General features: G+C 45.7%; 1 protein-coding gene across 1 annotated transcript in view; it reads left to right on the top strand.

Annotated features, from left to right (window-relative positions):
* Positions 1-19520, top strand: part of SPATA6 (spermatogenesis associated 6) — a 121819-nt gene extending 102299 nt beyond the window's left edge. The window contains exons 8-9 of the mRNA XM_075320535.1: positions 11937-11998; positions 16740-19520. Coding sequence (XP_075176650.1) covers positions 11937-11998; positions 16740-16935 — 258 coding nt within the window. The 3' untranslated portion in view covers positions 16936-19520. The remainder of the gene's footprint in view (positions 1-11936; positions 11999-16739) is intronic.
* The last annotated feature ends 8400 nt before the right edge of the window (positions 19521-27920 follow it).

The raw sequence follows: 27920 nt of genomic DNA, 5'->3' as shown, positions 1-27920 counted from the left end.
AAAGAAGGGGATCTTCCACTAGCGGGGGTGACTGCAGTGGCTGATTTTTAGCACAGGCTTTGATTCGAATTGTGACACCCACAACTCCATCAGATGAGTAGTTTCTCACCCCCTATCCCTAACTTATCTCTTTCCTGGCGGCTATGGGTCATCCACCTCCCTCCTGGCGGCCATTGGCTGTCCCCTTCTTTCCTTGCTGCCGTCAGCTGTCCGTTTCTCTTCTGGTGGCCATCAGCTGTCCACTTCTCTCCTGGCGGTGCTCGGCCGTCCGCTCCTCTCCTGGCGGTGCTCGGCCGTCCGCTCCTCTTCTGGCGGTGCTCGGCCGCCCATTCCTCTTCTGGCGGTGCTCAGCTGTCCGCTGCTCTCCTGACAACCATGGGCCATCTGCCCCTCTCCTGGCGGCCATGGGCCGTCCGCTCCTCTCCTGGCGGCCATGGGCCATCCGCTCCTCTCCTGCCGGTGCTCGGCCGTCCGCTCCTCTCCTGCCGGTGCTCGGCCGTCCGCTCCTCTCCTGGCGGCCATGGGCCGTCCGCTCCTCTCCTGGCGGCCATGGGCCGTCCGCTCCTCTCCTGGCGGCCATGGGCCGTCCGCTCCTCTCCTGGCGGCCATGGGCCGTCCGCTCCTCTCCTGGCGGCCATGGGCCGTCCGCTCCTCTCCTGGCGGCCATGGGCCGTCCGCTCCTGTCCTGGCGGCCATGGGCCGTCCGCTCCTGTCCTGGCGGCCATGGGCCGTCCGCTCCTCTCCTGGCGGCCATGGGCCGTCCGCTCCTCTCCTGGCGGCCATGGGCCGTCCGCTCCTCTCCTGGCTTCCATGGGCCGTCCGCTCCTCTCCTGGCTTCCATGGGCCGTCCGCTCCTCTCCTGGCGGCCATGGGCCATCCACTTCTCTCCTGGCGGCCATTGGCCTGTCATTTGCACACATCAATACTACTACAATCAAAAAGAACTGGGAATGGAGCTTTATTGACGCAGATGGAGAGCACAGGACGTAGTTTAATTAACCCTTTCTTGAGAAAGGAAATTCAACACACTTCTCTATGACATCTGACAATCCGGAATATTTTTTGCAGTTTGGGTCTCTGTAACGCAAAGCAAAGACTAAAAGTTTTGCAAAAAAAATCTGTTCTCGCAGCCGGTAATTACAGCTAACCAGTACAAATGATCAGATGTCTAACAAGAAGATATTAGCAGGAGAGCTCGCTGAGCTTTGAAATTTGATTCTGATGTTGAGTTTTACAAATGTTCGGCTGCCGTGGGAGTGTAAAGGCATGAGCGGTGAATGGCAAGCACCAGCGATCCCAAGGCCTCCGCAGACTCGCTCACATTTATAACCCACAGGAATGTTCTCTCCTTCTCTCAATTCAGTAACATTTAATTAAAAATATTCATCAATTTGTGGCTCATTACTTCTCATCGCGTTTTTTTTTCCTTTTCTCCAATTCTATATCATGATGGAAGTCAAAGTGTGCGTCAAGGACGAGGAGTATTTGTCATAGTGCGATTATGGACAAAATACACAACGTTAATGGGCAGTGGACATGTTGGCTTATGGTATCTGCTTCCCTGTTACCACGTAGAGAGGATGTTTTTGTATTTATAAAAAAGTATTAGAATATTGTTATGGCTGCCATGTAACATACAGTTGCATGCAAAATTATTCATCCCCCACTGCCAACCTGGTTTATTGTAAAAATGTAGAAACTTTCTGCTGTGTGCACCAAATCAATGTATATAGCTCAACACATGGTCCCTCAAGTTGCATCTGTGACTATTGCAGTCTCCGAATTATTCTACAGTGTCTTTAGTACTTAGTAGAGCCCCCTCTGGCTGTTGTAACCTGCTACAGACATGAAACATAGTCACCAGCTTCTGGCGGCATTCCTGAGGAAGCAGTGTTGCTTTGAAGGTTCAATTCCCATCAAGAACAACATCTGCAAGGATGTTTTGTATGTTCTCCCCGTGTTTGCATGGGTTTCCTCCGGGTTCTCCGGTTTCCTCCCATACTCCAAAGACACAGTGATAGGGAATATAGATTGTGAGCCCCAACGGTACAGGCATGATGTCTGTAAAGTGCTGTACAATTTATAAAATCTTCAATGGCAATCTCTTCCATGTCACGAATAGTCTTGGATTGTCAAGAGTGTTCCAAAAGGATAAGACTTGGTCAAACAAGGATAACGATACAGAGAGATAGAAAGGCATTGAGATAAACAAGTCCATAATTAAGGGAAGACCGACCACACTACCGGAACGTGGCAGGAGGAGCAAGCTATCACCGACTGCCACCAAATTCTTGAGGAGGCAAGTGGTCAAAAACCCTCGTGTTACTGGGATCAGCAAGCTCTGAGGTTCCAGTTTGTATGGTAAGACGCATACTAAACACTGCGTACTCTCCATGCCAAGACTTCCAAGACGCCAACTCTACTGACCCAAAAGTAGAAGAAACTTTGGCAGCATTATCCTCAAAACCATTACAATAACTCACAGATGTTCTGGGATTCTGTTGTTCTGTGGGACAACAAAACAATACTGGAACCGTGGAGGAGGAATTCTGTCTGTGCACCAATGAAACAATACTGGAACCGTGGAGGAGGAATTCTGTCTGTGCACCAATGAAACAATACTGGAACTGTGGAGGAGGAAATATGAAGCTGAAAAGAAAACCTTTCTTACAATGAAACATTATGAAAACTCAGTGATGCCTATTTCGAAGCATGCGGTCGCTCAGTTATGTCTACCGAGAAGCATAGCAGTGATTCTGATTTCTAGAGAGAAGCATGACTGCACCTCAGTCATTCCTACACTGAAGCATGGCGGCGGAAGCTCAGTGATGCCTGTAGAGAAGCATTAGGTGGCTCAGTTATGGCTACCAAGAACCATAGCAGTGACTTTGTGATTTCTAAAGAGAAGCATGACTGCACCTCGGTGATGCCTGCAGTGAAGCATGGTGGTGGCTCCATGATACCCAAAGTGCAGCATTTCAAAGCTTGGTGATATCTTCAGTGAAGGATTACAAAGATTCAGTAATGCCTACAGTGAACCATTACCATCAAGAGGAACAAGGGAGGAGAGAAATCCAGCATGTTATTGCTTATGAATAAGGAGTTTGTTCTCCGAAACGCGTTAAGCGTATTTATACTCTGCACTTGGTCAGATTTTCCATTTTATGAATTTTGAATAAAGAAACATTTTTTACTACATCGGTGCTGGATTTCTCTCCTCCCTTGTTCCTCTTGATGGTACTGATTACTCAGCTGTGGAAGCCAAACCACTTGTTCCTTTCACCGGACCAGAGACTGTAGATACCTGCTTTAGAGTGGTGAGCTGAACATATATTTGTTTGTGTTTTTACAGTGAACCATGGTGGTGGCTGGGTGATGCCTACTGTGAAGCATGGTGATGGCTTTACAATACCTACTGTGAATATGAAGTCTTGGTGATGTCTGCAGTGAAGGATCATGAAGGCTCAGTGATGCTTACACGGTGGCTCGTTGATGCCAATAGTGAAATATGGTGGTGGCTTGGTGATGCCCACAGTAAATCATGGTGGTGGCTCGGTGATGCCTACAGTGAAGTATGGTGATGTTTCAGGGATATGTACAGTAAAGCATGGTGTTGTCTTGCTGATGCCTACAGTGAAGCATGGTGGTGGCTAATTGATGCCTACAGTAGAGCATGGCGGTGGCTTGGTGATGCCTACAGAAAAGCATAGCAGTGACAGTGATTTCTACAAAGAAGCCTGACTGCAGCTCCATGATGCCTACAGTGAAGCATTATGAAGGCTTGTTGATGTCTATAGTGAAGGACTATAAAGACTCGGTGATGTTGTCAGTGAAGATTGGTGATCACTCATTAATTCCTATAGAAAAGCATCACTGCAGCTTTATGTGGTTCTATTGGTCATCATACTGGTTATCAGAGTTAACGAACAAAAAAGTCCAGCTCACCCCAATATAAGGATGTGATCCTGAGACGGTGCACGGATGGAAGGCAAATCCACAGCATGTAGGTAATGAAAATCCAGCAACTGCGTCCAGTAAAATAAAAACTTCGACTTTTATTTCAACAAGGTTAAAAGCGATAAAACCAATTCACATGAATGGAAAGGAAGACGCGTTTCGGACAGTCTATGTCCTTAGTCATCTAATGACATACACTGTCCAAAACGCGTCTTCCTTTCCATTCATGTGAATTGGTTTTATCGCTTTTAACCTTGTTGAAATAAAAGTCGAAGTTTTTATTTTACTGGACGCAGTTGCTGGATTTTCATTACCTACCTACTGGTTATCGGAGTTGTATCTCCGTGCCAATTTTTGGCCTAGGGAACAAGTCTCAGATGAGGTAGCAAAAATCTGGTGACAGATTCCCTTTTAACAAAGATTTATATTCTTTAAATTTAGAAAGTGCAACCAATCTTTTTTATGCCTTTTCAACTTTTTTTTTTCCATTTGCCTTACATTAATTTTGGTTGGCATGCCATCAATATACAGGAGATGCCCGCTCCATTGTTACTTTTTGGCAACCTAAATTATTGCCATGTCATCCAGAGTCCAACATTGTAAAACGATTGGGTGATATTGATAGTATAAATAGCTTACACGTCGTTCGGGCAGGAGAATAGCTACTGTGTCATTCGCACAGGATGATCGCTGCCTCATAGTTCAGTCAGGATGATTGCTGCTGACTCGTTCGGGCAGGATGATAGCTACTGCGTCGTTCGGGCAGGATGATAGCTGCCACGTCGCTCTGGCAGGATGATAGCTGCCTCGTTGTTCGGGCAGGATGATAGCTGCCGCGTTGCTCGGGCAGGATGATAGCTGCCTCGTCATTCGGCCAGGATGATAGTTGCTGCGTTGCTCGGGCAGGATGATAGCTGCCGTGTCGCTCGGGCAGGCTGATAGCTGCCGCGTCGTTCGGCCAGAATGATAGCTGCCCTGTCTTTCGGCCAGGATGATAGCTGCCCTGTCGTTTGGGCAGGATGATAGCTGCCCCGTCGTCCAGCCAGAATGATAGCTGTCCTGTCGTTCGTGCAGGATGATAGCTGCCGCATCGTTTGGGCAGGATGATAGCTGCCCCGTCATTCGGCCAGGATGATAGCTGCCGCGTCGTTTGGGCAGGATGATAGCTGCCACGTCATTCGGCCAGGATGATAGCTGCCGCGTCGTTTGGGCAGGATGATAGCTGCCTCGTCGTTTGGGCACAATGATAGCTGCCTCGTCGTTTGGGCACAATGATAGCTGCCTCGTCATTCGGCCAGGATGATAGCTGCCTCGTCTTTCGGCCAGGATGATAGCTGCCTCGTCATTCGGCCAGGATGATAGCTGCCTCGTCATTCGGCCAGGATGATAGCTGCCTTGTCATTCGGCCAGGATGATAGCTGCCCCGTCATTCGGCCAGGATGATAGCTGCCTCGTCATTCGGCCAGGATGATAGCTGCCTTGTCATTCGGCCAGGATGATAGCTGCCTCGTCATTCGGCCAGGATGATGGCTGCTTCGTCATTGGGGCAGGATGATAGCTGCCCCATCATTCGGCCAGGATGATAGCTGCCCCATCATTCGTCCAGGATGATAGCTGCCTCGTCATTGGGGCAGGATGATAGCTGCCCCATCATTCGGCCATGATGATAGCTGCCCCATCATTCGGCCAGGATGATAGCTGCCCCATCATTCGGCCAGGATGATAGCTGCCTTGTCATTCGGCCAGGATGATAGCTGCCTCGTCATTCGGCCAGGATGATAGCTGCTTCGTCATTCGGCCAGGATGATTGCTGCCGCGTCATTCGGCCAGGATGATTGCTGCCGCATCATTCGGCCAGGATGATTGCTGCCGCATCATTCGGCCAGGATGATAGCTGCTTCGTCATTGGGGCAGGATGATAGCTGCCCCATCATTCGGCCAGGATGATGGCTGCCTCGTCATTCGGCCAGGATGATAGCTGCCCCGTCATTCGGCCAGGATGATAGCTGCCCCATCATTCGGCCAGGATGATAGCTGCCTCGTCATTGGGGCAGGATGATAGCTGCCCCATCATTCGGCCAGGATGATAGCTGCCTCGTCATTCGGCCAGGATGATAGCTGCCCCATCATTCGGCCAGGATGATAGCTGCACCCATCATTCGGCCAGGATGATAGCTGCTTCGTCATTGGGGCAGGATGATAGCTGCCCCGTCATTCGGCCAGGATGATAGCTGCCCCGTCATTCGGCCAGGATGATAGCTGCCTCGTCATTCGGCCAGGATGATAGCTGCCCCGTCATTCGGCCAGGATGATAGCTGCCGCATCATTCGGCCAGGATGATTGCTGCCGCGTCATTCGGCCAGGATGATAGCTGCTTCGTCATTCGGCCAGGATGATAGCTGCCCCGTCATTCGGCCAGGATGATTGCTGCCGCGTCATTCGGCCAGGATGATAGCTGCTTCGTCATTCGGCCAGGATGATAGCTGCCTCGTCATTCGGCCAGGATGATAGCTGCCCCGTCATTCGGCCAGGATGATAGCTGCCGCGTCATTCGGCCAGGATGATTGCTGCCGCATCATTCGGCCAGGATGATAGCTGCCGCGTCATTCGGCCAGGATGATAGCTGCCCCGTCATTCGGCCAGGATGATAGCTGCCGCGTCATTCGGCCAGGATGATTGCTGCCGCGTCATTCGGCCAGGATGATAGCTGCCGCGTCATTCGGCCAGGATGATTGCTGCCACGTCATTCGGCCAGGATGATAGCTGCCGCGTCATTCGGCCAGGATGATAGCTGCCCCGTCATTCGGCCAGGATGATAGCTGCCGCGTCATTCGGCCAGGATGATAGCTGCCTCGTCATTGGGGCAGGAAAGTGACGTCCACATAATACAAAGTTTGTTGTGTTGAGGCGAGATCACCAGTGTTAGACATAAGTTAATTAATAAGAACTTAATGGCAGGTGACAGGTCAGTTTGATTACAGCGTTGATTATACAAGGGGGTCTCTATCCTGATCCAGGAACATTACTCTCATCATTTTCCCCTCTCAAGATATTTTTATCCTCACTTACCGTATAATTAGCTCAGTGCAGCATTTACACGTATATTAGTCCATTATACGTCGCTGGTGTAGCGAGGCCGGCTGTGCTCTCCGCACGCGGGATGCAGCTTGACCTGATTTTGATTACTGATCTCCATGTCGATCCCGCTGCTAGACCTTGATCACAGCTTGTAGATTTCACCGGGAGGGAGATACGGCACATACACCAGAGCGTCTTTAATCCAGCCTTCAATTTAAGCTAAAACTCCATTCTATTAGTTAACAAAAAACGTCGGAACTAATTAATGTATTTTATAGCTGGGTTTTTGAGCTCTGCTTTCTTTGAAGTGCTACAGTAAAGCAAAACTTTCCGTAATGAGAGTGTCTATTCAATGGTGGAAAAAATCTGCGGCAGAATCTCAATGAAATATATACGTATTAGTCACTGATTTTGCTGCGGATTTGAACTAGACATATGTTGATTTGCTGCTGACTTAAAGGGGGTCTCTGGCAATCGAAAAATATATCTGAATGTCATTATAAAAACACTAGAAGGTGGCCCGATTCTACGCATCGGGTATTCTAGAATTTACGTATTGTGTAGTTCATATATGATTTTTGTTATCTATCTATATATATATATATATATATATATATATATATATATATATATATATATATATATATATATATATATATATATATATATATATATATATATATATATATATAGATAGATAGATAGATAGATAGATAGATAGATGTTGTTGTGTGTAGTTACTAAGTGTTTGTGTAGGGGCTGTACATGTTCTGGGTGTGGCGGGGGGTGAGAGCGGTGTTGTATGTGTGTTGCGTGTGTTGCGTTGTTTGTGGAGCGCTGTGTGTCTGTAGCATTGTGTGTGTGTGTTGCGCGGTTTGTGTGGGTGTGGGGTGTGTGTGTGTGGGGGGAGGTATGTTTTGTGCAATGTGTGTGTTGTGCGGTATGTGCGTATATTTGTGTGTGCCGCGGTGTTTGTGTGTTGGGTGTTGTGTGTGCAGCGTTGTCTGTGTGTGTGGATGTCTGTGTACGGCGGTGTTTGTGGTTCCCAGTGTGTGTGTGGTGTGTTGTGCAGTGCGCGTGTGTGTGTGTGTGTGTTGGGGGGAGGTGAGCACCTCCCATCGTGCTCCATCCCCCATGCTGCACACCCCCCATCGTGCTCCATCCCCCATGCTGCGCACTCCCCATCGTGCTCCATCCCATATGCTGCGCATTCCCCATCGTGCTCCATCCCCCATGCTGCGCAATCCCAAACGTGCTCCATCCCCCATGCTGCGCATTCCCCATCGTGCTCCATCCCCCATGCTGCGCACTCCCCATCGTGCTCCATCCCCCATGCTGCGCACTCCCCATCGTGCTCCATCCCCCATGCTGCGCACTCCCCATCGTGCTCCATCTTCCATGCGGCGCACTCCCCATCGTGCTGTATCCCCCATGCTGCGCACCCCCCCATCGTGCTCCATCCCCCATGCTGCACCAGCATCAGCCTCTCTGCCCCAGCATCAGCCTCTCTGCCCCCAGCATCAGCCTCTCTGCCCCCAGCATCAGCCTCTCTCCTCCCAGCATCAGCCTCTCTCCTCCCAGCATCAGCCTCTCCTCTCTGTCCCCAGCATCAGCCTCTCTGTCCCCAGCATCAGCCTCTCTCCTCCCAGCCTACCCCAGCCTCAGCCTCCCCCAGCATCAGCCTCTCTTCTCTCAGCCTCCCTCCTCCCAGCATCAGCCTCCCCCTCCCAGCCTCCCCCAGCATCAGCCTCCGCCTCCCAGCCTCCCCCAGCATCAGCCTCCGCCTCCCAGCCTCCCCCAGCATCAGCCTCCGCCTCCCAGCCTCCCCCAGCATCAGCCTCCGCCTCCCAGCCTCCCCCAGCATCAGCCTCTCTCCTCCCAGCCTCCCCCAGCATAAGCCTCTCTCCTCCCAGCCTCCTCCAGCATCAGCCTCTCTCCTCCCAGCCTCCTCCAGCATCAGCCTCTCTCCTCCCAGCCTCCCCCAGCATCAGCCTCCCCCTCCCAGCCTTCCCCAGGATCAGCCTCTCTTCTCCCAGCCTCCCTCCTAACAGCCTCCCCCAGCCTCAGCCTCCCCCTCCCAGCCTCCCCCAGCCTCAGCCTCCCCCAGCATCAGCCTCTCTCCTCCCAGCCTCCCCCAGCATCAGCCTCCCCCAGCATCAGCCTCTCTCCTCCCAGCATCAGCCTCCCCCAGCATCAGCCTACACCCTCCCAGCCTTCCCCAGCATCAGCCTCCCCCAGCATCAGCCTCTCTCCTCCCAGCCTCCCCCAGCATCAGCCTCCCCATCCCAGCCTTCCCCAGGATCAGCCTCTCTCCTCCCAGCCTCCTCCAGCACGCTGTGCTCCTCTGCCGACACTCACAGATCCGATCGCATACACACACACACCCGATCGCATACACTCACACACACCCGATCGCATACACACACACACACACACACACACACACACACACACACACTGACAATATTGCACATATGCGCTCACACTCACAACATCCGGAGATACCACATGCTTCTGGCCATGTGATCCTCCGGCAGGTCCTGGAAGCTCACAGCACAGTATCGCCGCCGAGAAGCAAGCGATATCCCAGGATGTTGTGAGTGTGTGGATGCGATGTGAGGTGTGTGTGAGAGTGAGTATGATCTGATGTGTGTGTGTGTGTTGTGTGTACGTGTGTGTATGATCCGCCGCTGCAGGACCTTGATGCGCTGGTAACTATGGTTACCAGCGTATCCCGTCCCCCGCTCGCACGGGAGCCCACACCAGCATACGCCGGCAACCCCAGCAATGCGAGGGTATGTGTCGGCTGGGTTAGCGGCGTATGCTGATGTGGGCTCCCGGGGGTACAGTACTCACCTGGGAGTCGTGGTGTCGCTTCGGGGAATGCGTGCGGGGGGCGGGGCCAGAGCGAGCGTGCATTGCGTGAGGGGGGCGGGGTGTGGCCGAGTTGCCAATAAGTGCAGGGTGCCGGGGCAAGAGGCCAATCCGAGTGGGAGGCGGAGCCTGGGCGGCCGGCCAATCCGTGTGGGGGCGGAGCCTGGGCGAGCGGCCAATCCGTGCGGGGGGCGGGGCCATGGCGAGCCCAGCGGCCAATCCGCTTTGTGTCACCGTAAGGACACAATTTTGGAGCAAGACAGACAGACAGAATAAGGCAATTATATATATAGATTCTTAAACGCCTCTAATTAGAACATGAAACATTTTATCTAGAGAGGTAATCACTACGATACAATATAAAGGACGTCCTTGTTACACTGATAAAAACCTGACTTATGCACTCATCCTATTATTATTCTATGAGTATGTGAGGTACCAAACCGTGCTGCTGTGACCTAGAGATAACCTATACCATGTGCTATCAAGCTGTCTCTAGGTCACAGCAGGCACTTAGCATTCTGAAATACATGGCGGACAGCAGTGTGAGCAGCCTCTTCTTACCTCAGAACTCTTGGTATCTTTAGTATTTGACAACATAGAGTGAAAAGTAATGTAAGCAACCTTTTTTTATATATATATATAATATATCTCCGAATCCCTTCATGGTGTCTCCAGTATTGACTCACATTAAAAAATGTTGGACAGCAGGGTGAGCAGCCTTTTCTTACCTCAGCACCGCTGATATCTCCAGTATTACATCAGATAAAGAAGCCAGACGGCAGTGTAAATAGCCCCTTCTTACCTGAACACCGGTTATCGTCAGTCTTGGATCAGCTATACAGTGTGAGCAGACTCTTCTTACTCAGACTTCCTGATATGTTTACTATTCAAGTAGATAGACAGAGTGGACAGCAGTGTAAGCAGTTTTTTTAATCTCTGCATCACTCCCTGGGATCTCAAGTGTTGAATCAAATAGACATGTTGGAAAGCAGTGTAAGCAGCATCTTACCTCAGCACCCCTGGTATCTCCAGCATTAAATTAGATATACATTGTGTACAGCAGTGTGAGCAGCCTCTTTTTAAACCTGCACATCTAATATCTCCAGTATTAGATGTAATTAAGTAGGCAGACAGCAGTTTAGGCAGCCTCTTATCTCAGGCACCCCTTCCTAGTATCTCCAGTTTTAGATCAGATATACAGGATGGAAAACACTGTGAGCAACCTTTTTCTTACCTGAGTACTCCTGGTATCTCCAGTATTAGTTTAGATATACAGGGGGGATTGCAGTGTGAGCAGCCTCTTCTTACCTCAGCACCTTTTGATCTCTCCAATATAAATTCAGATACTTGTGGTGGACAGCAGTGTGAGCAGCCTCTTCTTATCTCAGTACCTTCCTATTAGATCAGAATATCCACCACGAGCATATCTTCCTATATATGGAGGGAGGTGGAGGAACTTTTACTGCACACTCGTATTCTCTGATATTGACATTCTATTACAAGGTTTTGACCATGTTGCAATGTAAGCATCGTGCATTTAGAAAAATGAATTTAGAAAAGTGCCTGGTGCCTACAGTGAGACCTGGTGGGGGCGGCTGGTGTCAGTCAAACAAAATACTAGATGTAGTAGTTTTTGATGTGGGGTGTACTCATTTTTGCATCATCTAATTTAAATGGCTCATTTAGACTCAGCACTGTGCATGTATATATATATGTATATATATATGTATGTGTAATATATATATATATATATATATATATATATATATATATATATATATAATGTGTGTGTATATGTATATATATATGTGTGTGTATATGTATGTGTATATATATATATATATATATATATATATATATAATATAAATATTCCAAAATTCTGTGAGCAGAATCTACATGTTCCCTGAAAACAAGACCCTGAATTGCTGCTGTATTTCAGATTTAGGGAAATGTAAAGTATTCTGGCCAGTCTTGAAAGCGTTAATTCATAATAATGGGTCTCACCCTATTGTTATCTTACTAGGACAAGAATGTGTCCTGGAAGGAGCCGGATCACAGCAACGACGAGGAGTTACTGCAGGACAGGTGAGTGTGTGGGGGGGGGTTCACTAATTTTTGAGATTTGACAGCCTCTGGTCTTTGCAATAAGATATATTTCGGTTTTCCCCTGAGGTGCAGGACCACACACCAAGCAGGACTCCAGCTGACGTGTGTTTGTGCACATTTTTCAGATTTATTAAGGGGGTATTCCGGCCCCCATCCCTTCCGCATTGGTGAGGTCAGATCCACTGATACCTGTCGGGTTGCGTGCTTGATCGAAATATCTAATTTACATGTGTATGTGTCCTATTGGATGACACAATACCTGCCAATCGTGCACACGGACCTCCTGACAGGTATCGGTAGATGTGACGTCACCAATGTAGAAGTGAGCGGAGTCCAAGTACCCTATAATGGTTGTCCAGGTTTAAAGTTTCCCTGTAAAATCGTACCGCTATTACAAATTAAAAATGATTTGGGGGATTGATCAGGTGATTTTTTATTTTTTTTTATTTAAATTATTGTTTTTTTTTCCTTTTTAAAGGTAATCTGGCAGTAAGATCACCCCTTCTCCCTCAATCGTATATGTGGACATAAAGATTCTTGAAATGTAAATCCATTGACCCCTTTATATCTTCTGTCTGTTGCTGCTTTCCTAAGAAACCAGCATGTTCATTTATATGCAAATGAGGTGTTAAGTGCTTTGGGAGTGACAGAGCACTTCTCAAGTGTCTGCCTTCTGAGGTTATTTCCCTGCCCAGCACCTGCCTGTTCAGATTGATTGATAACTCGCTATCTGATTTATTTGCGGGAGGTCACTCAGAGACCTATCAACCCAGCTAAAGAGACTGGTGATGGGCGTGGAAACAACTTTGATGGGAGAAGATTAGGACATGCTCAGTCATACCCTGAGCACTTAAAACCTAATTTGCATATGAATAAACATTCTATTTCTCTGGAGTGCAGCAACAGATAAAATAAATGAAGGTGTTGATGGATTTACATTTCAAAGACTTCCATTTGGGGATTTTTGATCTTAATGACAGTGCTGGACAACCCACATACTGACAGTGATCCCTACCCCTTTGTCTGTTTCTTGGTAATTTATCAGTGTATCTCTCCAGTTATCACACAGTCCTGACATTAACCCTCTCCCTTCCTGTTCCCCCTGAGCCAAATCTGCGCTGTGAGATTCAGCACGCGCGCCGCGCTACGTTCTCTTTTTATCTAGTCAGTCCGCCCGTGGGCACACTTTTTGTGTAATGGGACAGTACATTAACAATCCTCGGAGAGCCGTTCCCGCTTGTACAGTCTATTTAGGTACCAACTCCTTTTAATTAAATCCACTGGTACTAAAAATGTATTTTTATTACCGGGAGGTTGGATGCTGCAGAGATTCCCTCCGTGCGAAGCTGCAGAGATGGTTTGCCTGCAGGCTGAACTTCGAGGAAACTTGGAAGAGGTCCCCAGCAGACACCGGAGCTTCTGAAGACCAGTCACTTTTTTTGTCTTTGTTCCTTCATTTATTTTTTATTTTTTGAGATGTATTGTATTTGGATAGGTGTTGTGTAACAACATTCCTGATGTAATTTAGAGGGGATGCCTTATCGTGATGCACATATAGCTTAATCCATGTGAAGTCCTAAAGTCTATGACCGATAAATAAGGACAACCCCACATTACTGCTCACGCTACAAATATCATCTTTCCACCCCGGAAAGGAGTACAATTTGAGCCTAAGAAAGTCCAACTACATGTTCTAGTTGGTTGATGAGAATATGAACAAGGAGCAGAAGAGGTCTTCTTGAAGCCTTTAATGATGAAGTCCTCCTTTATTTTGTGCCTGTTATTTGGTCCTGATACGATTGTTGAGGGAAAGACGTGATGGACAAACCACCAACCCCCCACCCATTGTCTTATGTATATTGGTAATAGACTTTAGGACCTAAAGAAGTGGAGAAGGTGGGAGAAGATTATGGAAGTGGCCTTCAAAGCTTTCATTTAAGAAAGTGGTTGACTTAAGCAGATCTGTCACTTGATTTCACAATGGAAAAGAGTATTTAATAGATCTCTTGGGGTTAAGGAGGTTGGTATACTTAGAGAGGTTGTCCACTACAAAGAATAGTGACCACATCGATGTAAAGCTGAGACAGAAGGCTTTTTCTAAATACCTTCTGTTGTGCATTCTGCCTGTGAGCAGCGCTATCGCTATGTGTCACGTGACCCGGGCTGCAGTGACCACTGATGTCCGGTGTTGTAACGTCAACTTTTGGAATTGGACGTTGACTCAGCATCACCGAGACGGTACCCAGCCTTCGTGAGTGACTGAGCTGTGGGCAGAGTGTCATCACACATCGCAGTCCAGCATCTCACGCGCCCTCTCCTTCACCACAGAGTGCCACAAGCACGAACGATGCTGGGCTGTGATGTGCGGTGAAACTCCGGCCACAGCTCAGTCACTCACGGAGACTGGGTCCCGCCTTGGTGATGGCGGGTCACCTTCCAATTCCGGAAGTTGACGTGACATCACCAGAGATCAGAGGTCACTGCAGCCCGGGTCATGTGATGGGGGATGAGTGGACGGCGATAGCACCGTTCACAGGCAGAATGTTTCCGCTTTACACCGTTGTGGCCACTTTGCTTTGTAGTGCACCACCTCCGTAAAGAAACAAAAAGTCAGAATGGCTGTAAAACTGTTTTTGAAGTTTTCCCGCCTAATTTTAAAAAAATCTTTAAGATAATTCAACTATAGTTTATAAACTAAATGTCTAAATGGAGAGTTAGGTGAGATGGAAGAAAAAGGATGAGTTCAGACTTGTCCACATTGAGCTTTAGGAAGTGGGAGGAGAAGGCGTATATGGCCGATAGACACTGGGATTCTCGAGGAGAGAGGTGATGTCTGGGCCAGAGAGGTAGAGTGTCATCAGCATATAGATTGTACTGGACGTCATGGGACTTTGAGATGGAGGAGGCAAAAAGTATAGATGGAGAAGAGTAGATATCCCAGGACACAAGGACACAGCCTTGAGGGGCACTGACAAAGGGTGGGATGAGGAGGTAGTGTGGGAGAGGGAGACACTAAATGTGCGGTTGGAAAGGTATGAGGAGATCCAGGAGAGGACAAGATCTGTGATATCCAGAGAAGAAAGGATCTGTAGTAGGAGGGAGTGGTCGACTGTGTTGAAGACAGAGGACATCTCTAGAAGGAGTATGGAGAATTTTCTGTTAGCTTTGGTGTTATGTAAGACGTTAGTAATTTTGGTCAGGGCAGTTTTAGTGGAATGCACTGACTTATTGCACAGGGAGAGAGAGATCTGCTACAGAAGCATACTGGATCCCATCACACATTGCCACAGAGAGAGAGATCTACTACAGAAGCATAGTGGATCCCATTCCACATTGCCACAGAGAGAGATCTACTACAGAAGCATAGTGGATCCCATCACACATTGCCACAGAGAGAGAGATCTACTACAGAAGCATAGCAGATCCCATCACACATTGCCACAGAGAGAGAAATCTACTACAGAAGCATAGTGGATCCCATCACACATTGCCACAGAGAGGGAGATCTACTACAGAAGCATAGCCGATCCCATCACATATTGCAACAGAGAGAGAAAGATCTGCTACAAAAGCATAGTGGATCCCATCACACATTGCCACAGAGAGAGATCTGCTACAGAAGCATAGCAGATCCCATCACGCATTGCCACAGAGAGAGAAATCTACTACAGAAGCATAGTGGATCCCATCACACATTGCCACAGAGAGGGAGATCTACTACAGAAGCATAGTGGATCCCATTCCACATTGCCAGAGAGAGAGAGAGAGATCTACTACAGAAGCATAGTGGATCCCATCACACATTGCCACAGAGAGAGAGATCTACTATAGAAGCATAGCAGATCCCATCACACATTGCCACAGAGAGAGAAATCTACTACAAAAGCATAGCGGATCCCATCACACATTGCCACAGAGAGAGAAATCTATTACAGAAGCATAGTGGATCCCATCACACATTGCCACAGAGAGGGAGATCTACTACAGAAGCATAGCCGATCCCATCACATATTGCAACAGAGAAAGATCTGCTACAAAAGCATAGTGGATCCCAATGCATGCATGACCAGTAGCTGCACAACCATTGGATGTAATCAGTAGTAAGGCTATGTGCGCAGTGAGCGTTTTTCGTGGCGTATTTGCGTATTTTTCTGGTGCATTTTTTGGGCTCAAAATTGCATGACTTTGCTTTCCCAGCAAAGTCTGACTTCATTTTTGCTGTCCGCACACAACTTTTTTTTTTTTTAGATGCGTTTTTGAGCTAAAAAAAAAAATGGACAATTCTTTCCTGTGTTTTACTGCATTTTTCACCCATGCGATGCATTGGAAAAACGCACCGAAACGCGGTAAAAACACATGCGGTTTTTACTGGTGAATTTTTGCCGCTGGTGCGTGTTTTTTGCGTTTTTGTGCGTTTTGCGGCTAAAAACGCACAAACGCAGCGTGAAAAAACCGCTGTGTGCGCACATAGCCTAACAAGGTAAAAACAAACAGCCCTAGAGGACTTTGGGAAGTAATTGCTAATTAGTCATGCATTTTCATTAATGAATCTCTTTGCTGATTGGACTAAATTTACGACAGGCCTTATTTCAATTAATGGAGTATCCTTTACCTTCAGCTAAAAATGTGTTGATCTTTTTTCGCTTTTTTTTTTTTTTTTTATGCTTCTTTTAAGGAATCTTGGTAATTAGTAAACCTTCTTTCCATGCTTCATCCGCAGCCTCTCATTCCCGCAGGAAAAGTCCGTCCACTTGGACAATGGTGAATTCTGGTGCAACAGAGCATCCGCATACAAAGGAAAGAGTTATAGGATCATATTCGAGGAGAGTATGGAGAAAATCTACCGGAACATGTACAGGAATGCAGTAGACCCAAATGCTTATAGGAAATCGCACCACTCCAAGAAGCCTCTGTGACTTGACGGGACTCTCCGCTGACACGCACTGCAACGGGCGGTGCAGGATCGGGAGCTTTCTAACCTTGGATCCTTGCGTGAAGGACCTTTCCTTCAGGCTGTTGCTTTAAGCAGGCCGGCATCATTAATGGGCAAAACATGGAACCTGAAGATCAGGTCCACAACAAACCGGGATACCAAACTATACTTCGATTTATGCAGCAATGAATGTAAACGTTGTGTCTGTTTCCGTTGTGCTTCTCTCTGATTTTTCTAGGTACTGATAATATCCTTGAGTTGTAATTGCAATAGAAAATTCGTCGTAATGACTTCTGACGTGTCCCAGGGACACCTCGGATTATCCCATCCATCAACATTCCCAAGTAGACCAAGCCCGTAGTGCTCGGTAAAGCCCTTAAACTCCTTTGCTCCATCGGTCACAAAGCTCATGGAATCAATAGTGTCATAGCGTCATCATTTTCGGGACCTGTCAAAAGAAGTATTATGGTGGATTTACTTTTTTAATAGAAATTCCGTGGACCAAAGCCCAATTTCCTGACTTGTCTTGAAACCTTTTATGCAATGTAGAGGTTTACGTTTTAGAGGCTATAGAGGGCAATGGTTGGGAGCCATGAGCTTTTAGATGTCCAACGATTGCTAGAAGAGGCCACATCGCTATCATGTAGAGGTACCGGTAGTAGTAATAAAATGGCTCCCATTGAACCGGAGGGTCTATCATGCTCATGTATTAATTATATAATATTTTAATGTTTTATAGTTTGGGTTTTAGTAGCCCCGCTACCTGCAGACATTGCTGATTTTTTTTTTTGGGGTGCGGTAAAACCTCCATTTTTGAACTATTGATTCATCCATGTAAATATTGGTTTTACATAGAGATGATCAACAACTTTTTGGGGGCCCCAGTCACGTCACTAGACCAGGAGCCCTGTGAACCTTCCACCGGCCAGCATCCCCGAGGCTTCTTCTGATTTGTAGGACTGGTGTGACATCATCGTTGCGGTTTATCGTTGTTCCAGGCCTACTAATCCGATGAGGCATCGGAAATGCCGGCAGACAGTAGGAGTCCGCAGGGCCTATAGCCGCCAGACCAGGGTGCTGCAAATCATTTTGCTAACCACTAATTATAAACATAAGTCGAATGTCCTTGGTCTTGAGAAATTGACAATTTATTTTTGTGGCTTCTATTTATATCCCTCATATTAATCTCCTACTTAGAATAGTCTGTATGTCAATGCATATTCCAGGATACCAGCAACGTTACATAATACAACTTTTAAGGGGGGGGGGGTTTCCAATGAAATATATACATGTATGCTTCATATTAAACTATATTAGTAACTTATATAACTAATTCCGCCATGTTCCCCTATCGTTAGGTACTTAGTCCATGCTGGGTCTGATATGGGACCAGTGTTCGATACAAGACGTCATGTCCTCAATATTTGGAGGGGCTGGATGATTGCTCAATTCATCGACTAAACCAGCCCCTTTCTCTCTTTATAGACAATATGTAACGCTCGCCGCCAGAGATGGTACTGCGGTGAACATGAGTGGACCTACTGGACTACAGGGGGACTCTGGGCCTATCTTTTTGTGGGGTAAAGACCAGGGCAGGGACCAACACAGGAGCAGCCTGGGCTGGGTCTCAAGTGTAGACAGGGACCACGAGGGTAGCAGAAGCAGATGGCATGGCCAGGACAGAAAGGCATAGTCTGTGGTATAGTAAGGGCCACCAGAGTTACTGAGGCTAGAGGCACGGCTGGGCTGACAGGCACAGTCTCTGATGTAGCAAGGACTACAAGGGTAGCTGTGGATGGAGCTACAGCCGGGCTGGACAGGCACGGTCTTTGGTGTAGCAAGGACTTCAAGGGTAGCTGCGGATGGAGCCACAGCCGGGCTGGACAGGCACGGTCTTTGGTGTAGCAAGGACAACTGTTGTAGCTGAGGCTGGAGGCACAGCCAGGCTGGACAGGCACTGTCTCTGGGGTAGCTGAGGCTGGAGGCACGGCCAGGCTGGACAGTCAAAGACACTAGAACCAACAGAGCAGAATGGACAAGGGGACCTGACAACTAGCTGGCTAGAGCACTGGATACTAATTAGTTAAACTAGGATGTTGATCAGGCACCTCCCCTAGTGGGAGCTTGCCTTTAAATACCCAGTGCCTCTCAGCAATGCGCATGTCTTAGGAGAGTTACCGAAGGCAGGGGGAGAAGCCCACGTGGAGGCGAGCAGAGTCACCAAGCAGCATGGAAGGAGCCGGATGCGGCAGTGAGTGACAGCATATCCCTGCAGGAGGAGGACTGCAAGGACGCAGCGTTACACAATACATAAACATAGAAGGGGTCTGGCCTAGCTATTGAAATAATCAGTCTACCCATGTATGATTCCCTGCCATTGTTGGGGCAGCTTTTTCTTCTGTAGTTAAACAGGAGTCAAGTCGGAAAATAGAAGGAAAACCAAATTGCACTTACCGCAGAGGTACATTCTCAGGAACAGCCTGCCCTGCGCACAATATTCGGGACTAAAGCCTCAGATGTGTTCCTTGCTGTACAGCTTTTGTATTTTTGTACTGTATTTTAATAAAATCTGTAGAATTTAAAAAGTTTCTCAGAGATTTTTTGATCTTTAAATACCATTAAACAAAATATAAACCGGAAATACAATGCTTTAAAAAGTATTCATACACCATGAATTTTTCCACATTTTTTCATGTTACACCCACTTTTTATGCGATGTACCAACACAAACTAGCTAGTATTTGGGAAGTGTAAAGCAAATAATAGGCTTTCTAAATATTTTAAAAATCTAAATCTGAAAATTGTGACTTGCATTTGTATTCAGCCCCCCCGAGGTGAATACTTTGTTGGGCCACCTTTTGCTGCAATTACTGCTGCAAGTTTTTTGGGGTATGTCTGTACCAGATTTGCACATCTAGAGGTGACATTTTTGCACTTTCTTTTTTGCACGCAAGCTCCAACTCAGTGAGATAGGATGGAGAATGACAAAACAGCAATTTTCAAGTCTTGCCACAGTTTCTCAATGGGTTTTAGGTCAACAGTGACTGGTCCATTCACACACATGAATATGCTTTGATCTAAACCATCCATTGAAGCCTCTGGCAGGATGTTGAGGGTCGTTGTCCTGCTGGAAGGTGAGCCTATGCCCCAGTCTCAAGTCTTTTTCTGCCTCTAACCGGTTTTCCTCCAAGATTGCCCTTTTTTTTTATCCATCAACTATGATCAGCTTCCCTGCCCCTGCTGAAGAAAAGTCTCCCCACAGCATGTTGCTGCCTCCACCATGTGTGACGATGGGAATGGTGTTTTTAGTGCATTGTTAGTTTTCCATCACACATTGCATTTTGCATTTAGCCCTAAAACGTTCTACTTGGTCTCATCTGACCAGAGCACCTTCTGACACATTTTAGCACTGTCCCCTACATGGCTTGTGGAAGAAGTTACTCTGGTCAGATGAAACCAAAGTAGAACTTTTTGGCTAAATACAAAACGGATGGGGCTGTATTTCAGCTTGTTTACTTTTTGCTTGATACCCGGTACATTTGACTCTTTCATTACTTTTCATTTATCTTTTTTGTGTTGCTAAGATGACCTGTAATTCGTTTTTTTTAAGTCTAAATAATGCAATATTTTATTACTTTGGGTTGTTTTGTTGAGATACTTTTATGTGATAGATTGGAAAAAATCGATTTTTAAATTTTTCTATATTTTTTTATATTTTTCTACATTTTTGAAACTTTTACAATTTAACTTGAAGAATGTGTTGTCAAGATGACCTATAATTCTGTTGGGTTTTTTTTATGGATAATGCAATATTTTATTAGTTTGTATTGTTTGGACACTTTTATAGTGTTGGAAAAAATTGATTTACATTTTTATAAATTTTCTAAATTTTTGTAACTATTTACACTTTGGCTTGAAGAATGTGTAAAATGAACCCGAAAAAAAAGGTAAGCAGAGCTTAAAAATAGAACAAATAGTAGAAAGCCACATTAAATCCTACAGGCACTTGACCCACCGATGAATCCTGTTCTCCTGTTCTGTATCATGTAAGGAAACTTTTTCCAATTCATAAACGAAGTCCAAAAACAGAACTATTTTTACAAAGAAAAATCAGTGGATGCAAAACATTGGTGACTTCTGAAAACTGATCTAAGCCTGTAAGTTTGTATTCTATAAACCCCCGTGTTAGTAACAAATCTTTGTTAACCAGTACACGCACCCGGTTACCAATCTGCGCTCATAGCCAGATTTCGACAAATTCAGCCGAGAACTGCGGGGATAATTATAGTTTCCAGGAGCACAAATCAGCGCAGTAATAAGCTGTAATTGTTTGTTGCATCCTACTTTCCACCAACAAAACTGAAATTTCTAATGCAAATGTCTAGGTTACTTAGGGATAACATCGGGATTTGTTTCTTCTCATCCAGATGGTAAAATGAAACAGAACAGAGTGAAATGTTTTTCCATTGTTATGTATATATTATTTATCAAAACATTAAAATTATAGGAACAGTTTATATTTTAGAAGAGCAAACTACAACCACCAGCGTGCTGAAATGCCCGTTTTAAAAGAATATTCCCAACTTTAAACGTTAACACTTGGCTTTTCAGGCCAATATCGAGGTCGAGACGCTGAAATGCATTGATCATTTGTTTATGGAATTGTCACAATTAGCCAAAGTGGTGCGCTGCTCCATATTCTACATTTCAGAGCTCTTGGATCAATAGTTGAACCTCCAGCGATCAAAAAGTTATCACGTTATGGACGAGTGATAATTTTAGAAGCGTCAATCGATTTTTAACTGATTAAATCCGTCAGAAAACTCGGATTTGCAACATATAGGCCGGCGTTTTGTTGGCTTACTTCGTGGACCAGGAATTGGGTCAACGTTATCAATCAAGTTGAGCCAATTTTTTTTACTTTTTCATACGAGCGTGCATAGTCCAAATAACCTGAAAAATTAGGCCAGTATTGAATTGGTTTGTTATGAATTAAGTATCCCAAAGAGGCATTTATTACATTCTAAGTAGAGCTAAGCGAACCCGAGATTCAGTGTTCGTACCAATTACAGACTTTAAAACCCCCCCAAAGTTTAGCTTTGAAGTTCGGGCGCTTTACGTATGCACACGACTTGTGCGAGCATTGCTTAGTGCTCAGCCTAGTAGCCTAGTGCAAGCCTCTTGTAGTGTTTGATCTGCTCGCACTGGAAGTAACAACAGAGTGATTGGATGTACGGTGTACCAAACAAAAAAAAAAAATAGAACGACGGCGCCCACCTACTCCGGGAAGTTATCTGTTTATGGCTGAATGCGGCTGGAGACCCAAACTGCCCAATTAGTGACTTCCATTGGTGTTCTGATCCCAAACCAATCTTAATTTAAAGTTTGGCTCAACCCGCCGAAACCAAACTTCCACGGGTCCACTCATCTCTAATACTAAGCACTCTCCAGAGTCCAAATGATAAAAAGAAACAGAGAACTGAGAAGGGGTTGAAAGAAAATGATAAAACATACTCAGCTATCTTAGGATCAACAGTCACCTGTCCTACCACTTCAGCTCCCTTCCTGGTCCTCTGGTCTTTGATCTCCTAGCCACCGGATTTTCTTTGGCTCTCCGGTCTTCAAACTGACTAGGCCTCACGCAGTCATGTAGGGCCTGACCCCCGTCATGGACACTGATCTGTTGTGCTTCAAGTGATTGCTTGAGGACTAGTCAGCGCAGGAAGGCCAGAGGACTGTGTGGGCAGATGCAGTGGCTCTTTTTATGGTCTTTTGGATGCTGGAGAGGCCTCAGAGTATAGTAAACATCTCTTCAAAACATTTTTGATTCATGTGTAATCAATTTGATTCCAATCAACTTTTTTGGGCCAAGTTGGACTATTCAAACCCAAATCAAATTTTTCAAAATTTGCTCATCTTAACGTTTAATGTTGGAAACAATCCTTTAAAGAGGAAATCTATTTTTGATTTAGACATTCCACCGGATATGCCGTAAGAGTCTGGTAGATGCCAGTTCTACTGCTGATCTGGAGAACTAGGTCCGATGTTGTGTTTCCAAGCACGTATGCAGCTTTCTCCATTCACTACAATAAAAGTGCTTTCGTTTGCTCTGGCGCTTGGCACTTCTAGTTCAAAAAACTAGGTGCCCATGACATACCTAGGTAAGCCCTCAGTTTGGGGAGGCAGTGCCTGCAAAGTCATTACTACTGATTGCCTGTTTAACTTTTTTTTCTCACCCCATTGGTGGCCGTCGCAATGTATTGGGTTGGCCTCCATGGCAGATAAAGATTTTACAGTTCCTCTCGAACCCTGCAGCTTTTTAGTTATGGGTAGTGATGAGTGACCTGCTTGATGCTTGTGTGCTCCGTAAGCTTAATGAGCATTTTGATGCTCGAGTGCTCCTTTACCAAGTATAATAGAAGTCAATAGAGATCTCTTAAGGCCCCGTTACGCACAGCGACATCGCTAACGAGATATCTCTGGGGTCACGGAATTCGTGACTCACATCTGGCCTCGTTGGCGACGTCGTTGTGTGTGACACTTACGACTGCTAACGATCTAAAATACTCACAAAATCGTTGATTGTTGACACGTCGTTCATTTTCAAAATGTCGTTGCTCGTTTAGGACGCAGGTTGTTCGTTGTTCCTGAGGCAGCACACATCGCTACGTGTGACACCCCGGGAACGACGAACAAAACCGTACCTGCGTCCTCCGGCAATGAGGTGGGAGTGACGTTCATGCTGCTGCTCTCTGTCCTTCTGCTTCTATTCGTGGCCCGCTGTGTGATGTTGCTGTGACGCCGAACGCACCATGCCCTTAAGAAAGAGTTTGTTCGGTGGCCACAGCGATGTCGTCAGGACGGTAAGTATGTGTGACGCGTACTGGCAATATTGTTCGCCACGGGCAGCGATTTGCCCGTGATGCACAAAGGACGGGAGCGGGTGCGATCGCTAGCGACATCGCTGCGTGTAAAGCAGCCTTTAGAATGGAAGATCTTCTGGAAAAATGATCGAGTTCTCCATTGGCTTCCATTATACTCCACCGAGCATCAAAAATGTTTAAGTGCTCCGAGCAGTTAGCTCAGCACTACTTACTAGTAATAATGTATTGTAATAGATAGGTATTCCAGTGCATTTTAGTCCTAATGGGTGGTAAAGTCTAGAAATATGTATGCGATAGATATTCATCTTGTTTGTTCTTATAAATAAACCTTTACCCCCCTCACTATGGACCACGTACACTGGCCGGGACCATACATTAGAAAAAAGGTTCCCAGTAATATCACTGACGGCTGTTGGGCTTCCAGTAATGCAAACGGCTTCTCGTCGCCCTAAAATGTAATTTGGGCAGAGATTGCTCCGGCCCATCTTATTTGTAGTAAATCAAACGCAGATTGTTTCATTGGGCAGCTTTGAAGGGAATGTTGTAAATTAAAGCTTCAGCCTCGGCCCCGGCAGAGGGACGGCATCCGTCATGTAGGGTTTGCTGCTGTTTAAACTAAGAGCACTGATATTGCTCACTGGAGTTTACGGCTCATTCCTGCTATGAGGATTTGTAACTCTTACTTTTTAATATGAAGCTATGGCTGCAAAATATGTCAGCCCGTGTGTATTGCTTTCCTTCCTAATATGTGAAATGCACTCATTTGTGAGTTATCAGTTGTTCTCGTTATGATTTTTTTTAAAAGGGAGTCAACAAATTACATTTTCTTTAAATCAAATCTTTTATCATATTTCTCAAAACTAACAATATTAAATACAGTGCTTTGCGAAAGTATTCAGCCCCTTTGAATTTTTCAACCTTTTCCCACATTTCAGGCTTCAAACATAAAGATAAAAATGTTAATGTTCTGGTGAAGAATCAACAACAAGTGACACAATTGTGAAGAGGAAGGAAATGTATTGTTTATTTTAAACTTTTATAAAAAATAATAAACAGAATATTGTGGCGTGCAATATTATTCACCCCCTGTAATTTAATACTTTGTAGCACCCCCTTTTGCTGCGATTACAGCTGTAGTCTCTTGGGGTATGTGTCTATCAGTTTTGCACATGGAGAGGCTGAAATTCTTGCCCATTCTTCCTTTGTAAACAGCTGGAGCTGAGTGAGGTTGGATGGAGGCGTTTGTGAACAGCAGTTTTCAGCTCTTTCCACAGATTCTCGATTGGGTTCAGGTCTGGACTGTGACTCGGCCATTCTAACACCTGGATACGTTTATTTGTGAACCATTCTATTGTAGATTTTGCTTTATGTTTTGGATCATTGTCTTGTTGGAAGACAAATCTCCGTCCCAGTCTCAGGTCTTTTGCAGACTCCAACAGGTTTTCTTCAAGAATGGTCCTGTATTTGGCTTCATCCATCTTCCCATCAATTTTAACCATCTTCCCTGTCCCTGCTGAAAAAAAGCAGGCCCAAACCATGATGCTGCCACCACCATGTTTGACAGTGGGGATGGTGTGTTTAGGGTGATGAGCTCTGTTGTTTTTATGCCAAACATATCGTTTGGCATTGTGCCCAAAAAGTTTGATTTTGGTTTCATCTGAGCAGAGCACCTTCTTCCACATGTTTCGGGTCTCCAGGTGGCTTGTGGCAAACTTTAAATTACACTTTTTATGGATATCTTTGAGAAATGGCTTTCATCTTGCCACTCCCCCATAACGGCCAGATTTGTGCAGTGTATGACTGATTGTTGTCCTATGGACAGACTCTCCCAACTCAGCTGTAGATCTCTGCAGATCATCCAGAGGGATCATGGGCCTCTTGGCTGCATCTCTGATCAGTCTTCTCCTTGTGTGAGATGAAAGTTTGGATGGACGGCCGGGTCTTGGTAGATTTGCAGTGGTATGATACTCCTTCCATTTCAATATGATCGCTTGCACAGTGCTCCTTGGGATGTTTAAAGTTGTGGAAATCTTTTTGTAACCAAATCCGGCATTAAACTTCTCCACAACAGTATCACGGACCTGCCTGTTGTGTTCCTTGGTCTTCATGATGCTCTCTGCGCTTTACACAGAACCCTGAGACTATCACAGAGCAGGGGCATTTTTAAAGAGACTTGATTACACACAGGGGATTATATTTATCATCATCAGTCATTTAGGACAACATTGGATCATTCAGAGATCCTCAATCAACTTCTGGAGTGAGTTTGCTGCACTGAAAGTAAAGGTTATGAATAATATTGCACGCCCCAATTTTCAGTTTATTTTTTAAAAAAGTTTAAAATAAGTAATTAATCTCGTTCATCTTCACAATTGTGTCCACTTGTTGTTGATTCTTCACCAGAACATTAACATTTTTATATTTGTTTGAATCTTGAAATGTGGGAAAAGGTTGAAAAATTCAAGGGGGCTGAATACTTTCGCAAGGCACTGCACATCTCAGACCTTGTGAGACTGCTGTACTTACTTTGAAAATCCATGTCAGACTGATTTTATATAATTCTTTTTGAAAGTCTAAACACAATTTCCACCCACCTGGACTCATTGAATTTGGTAGACTTCCATGGCAGATAAAGATCTTCCAGTTCCTGCAGTGTCAACACCTCAGTGTCCCTCCTACCTGCTGCGGCTGCTGAATCTCCCTGCACTGAGTCTGATTGACACCTCCACAATGTCCCTCCTCTTTGTTGCTGAGATTTCACTGAAGTCTTGAAATACTCAACTTAATATCTGACTTCCACAGCAATTTTGACCTGAATTTTCAAAGAAAGTACAGCAGCCTCCTCAGGTCTATCAGCTCTATTTAGTAATGTGTGCAGTTTATATTATAAAATTTTGTGACAAATCCGCTTTTACTTTTTTATATTATTAGAAATATAAAAAATCCACTCTGTCCGCTGCAGTTGACATTCCTGTTTCCTGCAGGTCACATGTCTGCTTTGCTGTGTAGACTAAGACATAAACATAATAGAATTGGCAGGTTGTGTTGTGTTAATAGCCTCATCTTTGCTATTTTGATGCTACCCACATTTTCTATTTTACTATTCATGTGAATATCTGCATCTCTGCAAGCAAGTTATCAGTTAGTCTTTATATCTCTGGAACCCTGTGTTAAACTTCATTTCTGCAAGCAAGTTACCTATAGATTTCTGCTTTTCCTGTACAATCCTTGCATCATCTAAAGTGTAACCATTACTTCCAGTTTTACTTGCTTTTGTTTGAGTCTATCACTTGACAGATTACCACTTTACCCTCAGTCATACTGTATGTATAGTCACAAACGCTGTTATCTTCTAGGTGGAGGACTCAACAAAGCTTCATGGGCTCTATACTGACAGCAGAGAAGGAGAACAGCAGCTTGGCTCTAGTCACTCCATTTTCCAAGACTATGCACTATACAGATTTCAGATTTTCCTAAAACAAAATGTTAAGTGAATGTTAAGAGTTCTATTTACCTAGGAATTAGGCTCTTTCAGCTGGTTATTAGCTTCATTCACTCAGAGACAGCACTGTCCTTCTATTTCATTACAGGGCAGAGTAGATGAATGACTTACCTTTAATATATTTCATCCGTGAACAGCGCTGAGGCCCACTGGTTCCTTCCGAACATAGATAATGCTTTTGCCTGCCGGTGTGATCAGGCACCATTGCAGGTCATCTAGCACACAGACCACACTGATCTAAATGGTTTCAAATGGTCTGACGTGACACTTGGCTGCCTCTCACCTCCCTTAAATGCGCCTGGAGTTTTGTGGCATTAATCACCTGGTTCCGAAGGGCATTGTTCACAATGAAGCGGTAGTCAGTGTAGGATATGGCCAGAGGATGGCCACTTCTTTGCCTTTCTGTGACTTTTCCAGTCTCTCTGTATCTCTGTACAGCCTGCTGGTGACACTCTAAGCTCAGTGGCTATTATTGTCTGAGAATATCCTGCTTGATGTCTCTCAATGGCGCGGTGCTGCTGATCAATTGTTAGGTGTCATCTTGGTCTCATGATGTCAAAATGTGAACAGCACGATGAGGAG

This window comes from Anomaloglossus baeobatrachus, chromosome 8 (genome assembly GCF_048569485.1).
Source record: "Anomaloglossus baeobatrachus isolate aAnoBae1 chromosome 8, aAnoBae1.hap1, whole genome shotgun sequence".
Lineage (NCBI taxonomy): Eukaryota > Metazoa > Chordata > Amphibia > Anura > Aromobatidae > Anomaloglossus > Anomaloglossus baeobatrachus.
Note: the sequence above shows the minus strand (reverse complement) of the source record. Positions and strands in the feature narration are given on the sequence as shown.